Source organism: Brassica napus, chromosome C5 (assembly GCF_020379485.1).
Source record: "Brassica napus cultivar Da-Ae chromosome C5, Da-Ae, whole genome shotgun sequence".
NCBI lineage: Eukaryota > Viridiplantae > Streptophyta > Magnoliopsida > Brassicales > Brassicaceae > Brassica > Brassica napus.
The window spans coordinates 14,390,101-14,401,320 of NC_063448.1; the positions used below are offsets into that span (position 1 = coordinate 14,390,101).

An 11,220-nucleotide genomic window follows, 5' to 3' on the forward strand; every position below is an offset into this window, starting at 1 on the left:
GGTATTTTGCTGAACTTGGTCATAGTTGAGGTTTATGCATACAAAAACCACAAATAATTGTGATTGGTTATGAATTAAGAAAACCGATGTGAAAAACGCCATATACAAAGTTGGATCTTTAGTTTAGCCAAATATTGTTTTTCTTTACAGTGTTTTCATATCAAACCAAGAATTAGAAACATATTCAGATTGTTAGAAAAAATCAGAAAAGCTTAAAAAGAAAAAAAAATTCACGAAATCGATCGAAAAACAGAGTTCATGTACCAAGTGAAGATGTCACATTATTTTCGACGTAACTCTAACCTATTTCACTCGATTGTATCGTATTTTTATTAAATTTTATATCAATTAGATATTCATTAATATGAAAATATCTAAAATAAAAAAATATATTCAAAATACTAAAATATGTTATTATTCTCCATCTAAATATTTAAATGGAACTATTTCTTATGTAAATTTAAGCATTTAGTCTTACATTATTCAAAATTGTATCTTTTATATTATTTTTATTTTCGGATTTTGAGGATTAAGTATATTTGGATTTTTGTTAAAATATTACATAATTAAAATATGTATCTGAACTCGAACATGAACCGAACATGCAATGATTCGAACCAAATCCAAATCAAATTCAAATCAAAATTTGTAAATATCTGAATCATATTTGAATTTCTAACTCTAAAAATTTGAAATCTGAATAGATCATCTCAATCCGAACGAATATCTGAATGTCATACCTTGAAAAAGCTATATGACAAATCTCTTATTACAATATAAAATAAATAATTTAATTAATTATTTCATTCCGCGCACGGTGCGGGTTACTACCTAGTAGTAAAATATTTATGTGGCCTTAAATATAGAAAATATTACATTCCTATCTTGTAGATTCTCTAGACCAACCAACATAAGACACGTAATAAAATGAAAAGTTCTTTAGATAAAAATCTTCTTATTCAGAAACATTATATTGCTATTTGTCTTTAGACCTTAATATGTACTTTTTCTTTAAAACCTTTCTATAATTTGTTGAAACCTCTTTTGGACCAAGCCAGAGAATCAAAGTTAGAGTCTCTATATAACATTTGACCCATATGGTCCCTCAAACACACACACAACTCCTTATCTCCTTGTCGTTTTTTGTTCTTTTTTCACCATGGGCAGAAGAAAGGTAACACACCAATTGATTTCTGACAACGCCACTCGCCGAGTTACGTTCAGAAAACGCAAACATGGTCTGTTGAAAAAGCTCAAAGAATTAACCATTCTTTGCGGTTTACGCGCTTGCGCCATCATCTACAGCGACTACGAGGAAGGTCCTGAGGTCTGGCCAAACCGCAAAGAGGTTCGTGTTCTTCTCAACCGGTTCAGGGCACTCCCGGTGGAGAAGCAGACCAAGTTCATGATGGACCAGAAAGATTTGATGAACAGAATGATCCAAGACGCAAAGAAGAGGTTGGAAAAAGAGCAGATGCATAGCCGTGCGATGGAACTTGGGTTGATTGCGTCGTCTAATGACATACGCGATGCTGATTATTCAGAGGATCTGGTCAAAGCAGCCGATGTGGTTGAGAAGAAGATCAAAGTCATCAGAGAAAGAATCAAGGCTGTAGAATCAGGAGCAGCCATCCTCATGATAGAATAGCCTTTCAAAAACATTCAACTGTGTTTTATTTTCATGGATTATCATGGATAGGATTAATGTGTTGATTGTTTCTGCTTTAAGATTTAGTTTAAAGGATAAAGAGAATAATATTGATCTCTTTGGCCTTCTTGGTATCATCGCTTAGAGCTGGTCAGTATCAATGTATTCAGTTTATGAGATTGTTATTTTTATGAAGTTTTTCTTCCTTATTTTATTTAATATTTTTTGTTGGCTCCCCAATTGGTTAGATCAAGTTTTGGTCAGATGAGACAATCCTCTGAGAAACACTACCGTATCTGATCTATATAGGAAAATATGTTTGCGTTTATCGCTCTGGAGAATATGAAGTACTCACACTCTCGAAGATTTTCTTCTTTATATGTTTGTTACTTTTTTATTTTATTTTTTTTTATATTTATTCGCTCGTTTGTTAATCCCAGTAAGTGATCCAAAAAGATTTATTACCGATTATAAAATGTGGAATTCTATTCGAGATAGATCATAAAATCTAGGCCTAGACGTTTGGATACCCGTTAGCTTCGGATCAGATCTTTTGGATTTTTGGTTCTATTTTGTAATACGATCCTCTTTTTTTTGAAGTTTTTATTCCTTATTTTATTTAATATTTTTTGTTGGCTCCCCAATTGGTTAGATCAAGTTTTGGTCAGATGAGACGATCCTCTGAGAAACACTATCGTATCTAATCTATATAGGAAAATATGTTTGCGTTTATCGCTCTGGAGAATATGAAGTACTCACACTCTCGAAGATTTTCTTCTTTATATGTTTGTTACATTTTATTTTATTTTTTATATTTATTCGCTCATTTTTTTAATCCCAGTAAGTGATCCAAAAATGTTTATTACAGATTATAAAATGTGGAATTCTGTTCGAGATAAATCATAAAAGCTAGGCCTAGACGACGTTTGGATACCCGTTCAGCTTCGGATCAGGTATTTTGGATTTTTGGTTCTATTTTGTAACACGTCTTAGATCCCCTTTTTTTGAAGTTTTTCTTTCTTATTTTATTTAATATTTTTTGTTGGCTCCCCAATTGGTCAGATAAAGTTTTGGTCAGATAAAGTTTTGGTCAGACGAGACGATCCTCTGAGAAACACTACCGTATCTGATCTATATAGGAAAATATGTTTGAGTTTATCGCTCTGGAGAATATGAAGTACTCACATTCTCGAAGATTTTCTTCTTTATATGTTTGTTACTTTTTTATTTTATTTTTTATATTTATTTGCTTGTTTGTTAATCCCAGTAAGTGATCCAAAAAGATTTATTACCGATTATAAAATGTGGAATTCTATTCGAGATAGATCATAAAATCTAGGCCTAGACATTTGGATACCCATTCAGCTTCGGATCAGGTCTTTTGGATTTTTGGTTCTATTTTGTAACACGTCTTAGATCCTATTCTATTAAAATTGCAATTTCATATCAGATTCAAATATAACACATCGGTTTCGGATCGGTTTTGTATCACATCTTAGTATCCATAAAATAACAATATATCATTTGGATTCGGGTTTTTTTAGATCGGTTTGGATTATACTGAAGTAAAATACATCATTAAAGTCTAAACATAATAAATTTAATACTTAAACTGAATATCAAGTATTCAATACATATAAAACTAAAAAAAATAGTACCATTTGAAAGTTTATAACACTAAACTTTATAACACTAAATAATTTTATAACTAAAATACTTAAAAGTGATGATCACCAAAATTTTAAGAAAAGAGTATGTCTAAAGTTCTAAGAAATTTTGCCACTTGTTAATCATTGATTGGTTTCAACTTTTGAATATTTTTCTTTTAGAAATCCACTAAATGTTCATGCTCTTAGAGCATTTTTAGTGGAAGTATCTCAATGAGTCCCTTAATGATAAAGAAATAGATTAAAAATAAAAAGTAAGAGAAAGGGAAGAGATGTCTTTCCGGAAAGAAACTCTTGCTGGAATCAAAGAAAGGACATAACTTAGGTTCATCCTCACCCCCTAGGATGAACCTTTAAATTTACCCCACCCTTTAGGACTAATCAAAATGACAAATAGATTATTAATTAAAAATATTAAATTAAATAAAAAATAGCCATAAAAAATAAAAAAGATAATTTTAACGACGCTGACGCTTCCAGCTAAACCCTAAACCCTAAATCTTAAATTTTAAACCCTATACGCTAAATTCTAAACCCAAATCCAAACCCCTAAACCCAAACCCTATACCCTAAACCATAATCCTAGACCCTAAACCCAAATTATATACCCTAAACCCAAAAACTAGACTATAAACCTAAATTCTATACCATAAATCCAAGTTCTAGATCTAAACTGTAAACCTTAAACCCAAATTATATACCCTAAATCCTAAACCTTAACCATAAGTCCAAACGGTAAATCCTAAACCCAAACTGTAAATCCTAAACCCAAAACCTATACCCTAAACCCAAATCCTAAACCTAAAACCCAAACGGTAAACCCTAAACCCAAACCCCAAACTTAGATGGTATAAGGTTTGGGTTAAGGTTTACGGTTTGGGTTTAGGGTCTAAGACTTGGGTTTAGGGTATAGGGTTTAGGTTTATAGTCTATTTTTGGGTCTAAGGTATATAATTTGGGTTTAGAGTCTAAGATTAGGGTTTAGGGTATAGGGTTTGGATTTGGGTTTAGAATTTAGGGTTTAGGGTTTAGAATTTAAGAATTAGGGTTTAGGGTTTCGCTGAAAGCGTTAACGTCGTTAAAATTAGCGTTTTTATTTTTTGTAACTATTTTTTATTTAATTTAATATTTTTTAATTAATAATCTATGTGTCATTTTGATTGATCATAAAGAGTGAGGTGAATTTAAAAGTTCAAGTTTTGTTCTTAAAGAAACTCAAATAACAAGTGTCAACTATTAACTTAGACTATTTTATAACTAAAACTTTGATAAATTATTTTTTTTTGACAGAGGTTCTCTTACCACCGCAAATGCTATTAGGATTTTACATCAAAAGGTTAAAAAGACAAATACTAATATATTTTTTAAACACTATTTTCATTATGATTAACAAACACAAGATACATTGACTGGCGATTACCACTAATCCCGGTAAGAACAGTCCGACGAACCAAACAAAAGGTACCCGGAAACAACAACCTACACATGGGAAACAATGATCAACAGAAAGATAAACCGATCTTTAATTTTACCGACCTAAACTAGAATAAGGAATGGCCAGATCAAAAGAAACAAAAAAAAAAAACAACAAAACAATGCATGTTGACTACATCAGAGCTCCTTTGAATGAAGATAAGGCGAGGACTCCATACTTGGAAGATACCTCCGGCTTGCGTCTCCTCGTATAAAGAATAGCACATGCAATATAGAGACCAAAGCTTCATACATCAGGAGACAGAACAATTAAGTTCACAAGTCATCGACCGGAATGACAGAGACGGAGAAGAGACAACTCGAAACGCCATGGGAAGCTTTAGGTCGGGGACTTATTATCCGAGATACGGATTCGATCCGAGATCCGCTCCGGATCCGCTCCGAAAATAGGATATCCGGGGTGTCCGGATCCGAATCCGGATAGTAAAATCTTGGATCCGTGCAAAACGAATCCGGATCCGTATTTTTAAAATACATTAAATTTTTATATTTTATTAATATTTATATTTGATATATTAATATTTATACATGAATTAATCTTATAATATTATATTTTAGTTTTTACAATATTATAAACATATATAAATATATTTATAAATATTTAATTTATGTATTATATTAAAAACAAATTGTATTTTTTGTTAAAAAAATTATTTTTATTTATTTTGACGGATCCGGATCCGGATTCGGATATCCGCGGATAATAGAACATCGAGACAGATATCCGAAACCCGGATATCCGGAAACCACGAATCCGGATATTAAATCCACGGATCCGACGGATCCGGCGGATCCGGATACCCTAAATTTCCCGGATATACGGATCCGTCCCAGGGCTAGCAAGCTTGACAGAAGATGAGATTTTGATCAAATCTTAAGGATAATGACAAAGAGCGAAACAACTCACAATCAGGTTCAACCTTTCAACCTTTCTCGATAGATCAAGAAAGTCAAAGATCGAAACCAGTAGTGAGCCAAAGAAAGCTCATAGACGACATGCAACACTAACAAACCAGCACATGGTTTCTAAGACAAAACCATATCTGGAGGGTAAGGAAGCCCAACCCGGCTACAACTAGCTAGATCAAGCAAAGAAGATCGATTAATACATCATTGAGATCATCAATGAACTCCTCAATCCCCCGGAAAGACAAAATCAAAGCTTGATTTAGCTACCCAAAGAGAAGAACATGGAGAAAATCAGATGATCTCAGCTGACAAAAAAGGATACAAAGCCAAAATCAAAGACCCGACTCTGGCTCTAAGGGAGCAACCGGAGTCGGAGAACAAGCTTCAACAATGGAGATTCGAAGAGAGAAGGAAGAGGTTTTTGATGAAAGAGGAGAGTGGTCTTATACTAATATATATTTAGTCAAAAAAATAAATACTAATATATAAAATATTTGGCAAATAGCCAATTAATTTTATTTTGAAAGTGAATAAACTTAACAAGTAATTCTCCCATCCTCTTGTGGTTACACTTGCCGATCTCATGGCATATGAGCTCTCCGGGTGAAATGTGGAGTTCACGCTCCTCTACTTGGCCGATAGCCGGAAGAGAAAACACCATTTCTATCACTATTCATAATTCTAAACACTTCTCTCTTTCGCCTTCTGTCTTCTCTTATCTTCTCCCCGGCGGTGAAACCGTGAAAGCAAGACTCAAGTGTTGGTTTTTTCGTTTCCATCGTATTCCACCTCAACAACATCAACATGCACGGTGGCCGTCTTTCACGATGACGTCAACCTCCGACTTCTGCAGTGGCCAACAGTTAATATTGTACTCAAGAGAAGATACAACAAGGTGATCAGTAGTTTCGTTATTATTACTTTTCCTTGGTGTCAGCTCATTCATTTGTTACTTACCTTACTACTAGTTTTGTTATTATCATATACGTTATATGGTCATCAAAGTTAACAAACCTTCAGTATTTTAGATTGTTGAAATGACACATGTCTCCATGGGCATTTACTTGTTGCCTTCGCATCCTTCCATACGAAGAGAAAGTAAACTTCTCTAACAAGAACACTATTTGTTCGTTGAGAATATGTTGCGTAATGAAGAAACAGAATAAGCTAAACTATGGGCCTAGTTTTCATATGTGGTAGGCCCAATATATTATGGACTTGAAGCGTATGTTCGAATGAAGGGCACCAAATTCTGCGAATCGTGATGGAATATTCTCAAAAGAAATAAAAAGCCAGAAATAGAAAGGTTTCGAGGTTTGAACAATAAGTAAAGACTGTAGAAAAATGAAATAGAATGAATAATGGATACAATCTGAAAGGCTTAAAGAGGAGTTAGATGTAGAAATAGGAATATTCGTCGAGTGGCCGGCAAAAGTTGACACAGAAAAGGAAAGAAATTGCATGCAAGATAGCTTCAACTCTCCTTTATATATAAAAAGATAATTTAAATCATCTCTATTAATTTTTTTGTATGGGTTTAATTTAAAATCAAACATCACTTTTTGTAATAATTTATTTTTCTGTGGATTTAAATGGATGTAAAATTATTTTGCAGTTTCTAGCATTTGTCTATTTAAAACTCCAGACTTGTAACATTTTTAGTTATCAACTAATTAAAATTAAATAAAACAGTTTTTTCTTAATTATCAATTTTAAAGCTTGATTGAAGATATATGTTGAGTTTTTAGATTTTAAAAGCTGAAAACTAAACAAGAAAAATTACATATATTTAACATCAATGCAATGCCAGGGTATGCATCATATTATTTTCACGTATACTACATATTATAGATGAGATATGTATTATATAACCAAAAAAATAGATACAGGCCATGTGAGATTACATGTGGCTTTGAGGCATTTAGACAAGAAAACAAAATGCAGGGAAAATAAAGCAGCCACCTTGTATCTTCCTTTGCAGATTCGCCCACAACAACACTCACACATATACATACACTACACTATATAACACACGCATCTATACAAGTATCTTTTTTACGATCACACATAAGTTATCTTTGTTTTCCAATCGACAAATGTTTATTTTAGCAAAAAAATGGTTATTTAGTATAAATTAATTTCTGTTCACCTTTCCAACCTAAGTGGCATTTACCTATTACATATTAACATCATTGGACGTTTATTTAGAACTGACCAGTGCCTACACAGTCACCAACCACATTCATGAAGATCCTGACAGATATTTTTTTGGACTGATAAGATTATTCTAATGTATAATTCATTTTAACACGAAACAGGATGAATACATCGTCGTTTTATTGTCTATTTTTCTATACAATAGTTTTGATAATATACTCTGCAATCTTAGTTAGAATTTTTTTTACAATTTCTCGCAATTGCAATGACTGGTTATAGGCGTAGGGTCTTCAAAAACGCTATGCATAAAGGGCCGGTCTCGAGGGGAAGCCATCCAAACCAAGGATTAGGGCATTCAAAATTAGTGGGGCATATTTAAAAAATAAAAATTATTAGTATATACATAAAAAAAAATCTGTAGATTATTTTGTTAAAATATTATCTATTGGGCATATTTAGTTGTAATAAGATTTGTCAAACTTTTTAAATATATTAGTAAATTTATATTTTAGATAATAGTTAAAACCTTAATTCTAAAATAGAAACATAACAATTGAGACTGATATGGTCGAAAAACTTGACTATAGGAGTTTGATGGATGATTTTGCAGAGAAAAATGCAAGAAAATCTATATTTCAGCAATAAGTGTTTTTATATCAATGTTTTTTATGAACATATTATGAAATTTAATTTTTAATGAAAATTTAAGTTATTCTTTATACTGTTTTGTGATCTTGATAAAACATGTATGAGGGCATAGTTTTAAATTTTGATTGGGACAATATAAAAGGTTGGTCCTGCACTGCATGCATAAGCTCCTTTTTTTTATGGGACAACACATAAGCTCTAATTTTAACGAGCCACCTTCGCTCTCAATCTTTTATGAAAACGAAAGGACGAGTAAAAAGACATCAAAAGAAGAAAAAGAAAGACGATCAAAACCACGATCGTTTCTTTTTATTATTTAGTGTAAACTAGAAAAAAAAAACTAAAAGGAGCAGTGTTTTATTTTAAACATGAAAGGAGGAGAGAACCATGCAAATCCAAGCGAGGGGAATCGGAGGAGAATAGTTATTAGGCTACGAACAGCTATGAACAACTCCAAGAAGTTAGAACCCTACCTACTTGTTATTGATACCTCTCGATCCTTGGATGAACAAAACTTAGGCTCACCCTCTGAGGTGAACCTTTAAATTTACTTCTATTTCTAAGATCAATCAAATTGATACGTAGATAATTAATTAAAAAAATATTAAATTTATTTTAAAATAACTAAAAAAAAGAAAGCTAATTTTAATGAAGATGGCACCGCTAGCTAAACCGTAAACCCTAAATCTTAGATTCTAGATCCTAAACCTTAAATCTTAAACCCAAACCCTAAACTCAAATCCTAGACCTTAACCCCAAATTATATACCCTAAACTCAAATTGTATACCATAAACCCAAACTATAAACCCTAAACCCATACCATATACCCTAAACCTAAATCGTAGACCCTAAACCAAAACCTTATAGCGTCTAGGTTTAGGGTTTGGGTTTAGGGTTTCGGGTTTACAGTTTGGGTTTTAAGTCAAAGATTTGGGTTTAGGGTATACAGTTTGGGTTTAGGGTCTAGGATTTGGTTTAGGGTATATGGTTTGGATGTAAGGTTTACGGTTTGAGTTTAGGGTCTAGGATTTGGGTTTAGAGTATACGGTTTGGGTTTAGGGTCTAGGATTTGGGTTTAGAGTATAGGGTTTGGGTTTAAGATTTACGGTTTAGGGTTAAGAATTTAAGATTTCGGGTTTACGGTTTAGCTGGCGGCGTCAGCATTGTTAAAATTAGCATTATTCTTTTTTTAGTTATTTTAAAATAAATTTAATATTTTTTAATTAATCATCTACGTGGCACTTTGATTGGTCCTAGAAAGATAGGTGAACTTAAGTTTTGTTCTCCTTGGATCGTGAGAGGTAAGACTACAAAATAGTTTATTTGGTAAAAACAAAAAACAATGTGATGTTCCAACTTTTCTTCCTTTTTAATAAACTTGTTAAGTTTCTTGGATTTCTAACTTAAATTTTTTTTTATCATTAATCAACTTAGCTATATAAAAAAAATTCTAACTATATTAAATATTATTTTTTGTTAAATTGTAAATCTGATTATCAAAATGAACGTTAAGGTTACAAGATGTTGTTAAACAAGCGGTAAGACCTCTATGCTTGATTACACAGCAAAAAAGTTAAAAAAAACATGTAATCAAATAACAATCGAAACTGAAACTGTTCTTCATGGAGGCGAACATGACAACATATACGATACAGTCTTGAAAAGTCGGCTAAAAGATAGAATCAAGATGGACAAGAATGGAGAGACCCGAAGACCAGAAATCGAGGAACACGACGCTAGTAAGAAGTTGTTTCAATCAGCTGCCTGAACTATTACATTTCTCAGAGAAACAGATAGAAACCCGCTCAAAGCCCACCCTCAAAGTCCGGGCTGGGTAAGATATGCACCTAATTCTGGCAAGGACGGGACAACAGAGACCACAAGTGCTTAATAGCGCTCAACTCACCCAACCACACTGGTCCTCTCAGCCGGTTAAGGATAAGGGTGCAGCATCACCACCTCTCGGGTCTTACTCCCTCCTCCAGCCGCAAGGTGCGACCCCATGCTCCGTGAAATCAAAGTATCTCCACAGCCTCACTCAATTAAACCTACAAATCAAACTAGACTCACAAGCAACACCAATCAACACCAAAAGGGGGACGAGGAGCTGATTAAAGCATCACTCAATAACAAACCATCTAGCTTGACTCTATGGGAAGGAACTCCATAACGAAGTCTGAGATCCTGGGACCTCTAGCTCAGCGGACCATACCCAGATTACCTTGGATTGAGATGGCTAGAAGCAAAGTTTGGAGACCACTCCATCGAAGTGACCTAGATGTTGGGAGAGGAGAGACATTCACCGATGGAGAGAAACAACAGAGCGTCGACCTAATCGCTAGAGAAGCCAAGACGCTACACGACCATCCCAGAATGGAACTGAAGCCAGAACAACAAAATTTGCAAAGGACCACCAGCAGAACATATACCCTTCGCCAATGGCTGCCGCAATGGAGAAAAAGATGGACTAGGCGGGATAATCCATCGTGGGCCTTCTCGCAGAGCCGGAGAGGCAGGGAGGAGATGGAAGTTGAAGACGACGAGCACTAGGTTTTGAGAGAGCGTGTGACTTTACGCTCTAATATTAAATAGTTGTTTTTTGGCTCAACTTTAACTTTCATTAACCAACAATTGAAATACAAAGGATTTAACCTCGACATAATTCAACCACAAGGACAAGGAGCGATCTAGTATCA

The 11,220-nt window shown here is 33.7% G+C and overlaps 1 protein-coding gene and 1 long non-coding RNA gene across 2 annotated transcripts; one reads left to right on the forward strand and one right to left on the reverse strand.

Annotated features, from left to right (window-relative positions):
- Window positions 1-920: 920 nt before the first annotated feature.
- On the forward strand, window positions 921-1,862 carry LOC106399421 (agamous-like MADS-box protein AGL80). The gene has a single exon (XM_013839904.3). It carries the CDS (start codon window positions 1,160-1,162, stop codon window positions 1,646-1,648), a length of 489 nt encoding a protein of 162 aa, XP_013695358.2. The 5' UTR covers window positions 921-1,159; the 3' UTR covers window positions 1,649-1,862.
- Window positions 1,863-4,673: 2,811 nt separating this feature from the next.
- Window positions 4,674-7,628, reverse strand: LOC106399616. The gene is made up of 2 exons (XR_007323456.1): window positions 6,041-7,628; window positions 4,674-5,126 (listed from the first exon to the last, which is right to left on the reverse strand). It is a non-coding gene; the product is annotated as an uncharacterized LOC106399616 (long non-coding RNA).
- Between the last annotated feature and the right edge of the window lie 3,592 nt (window positions 7,629-11,220).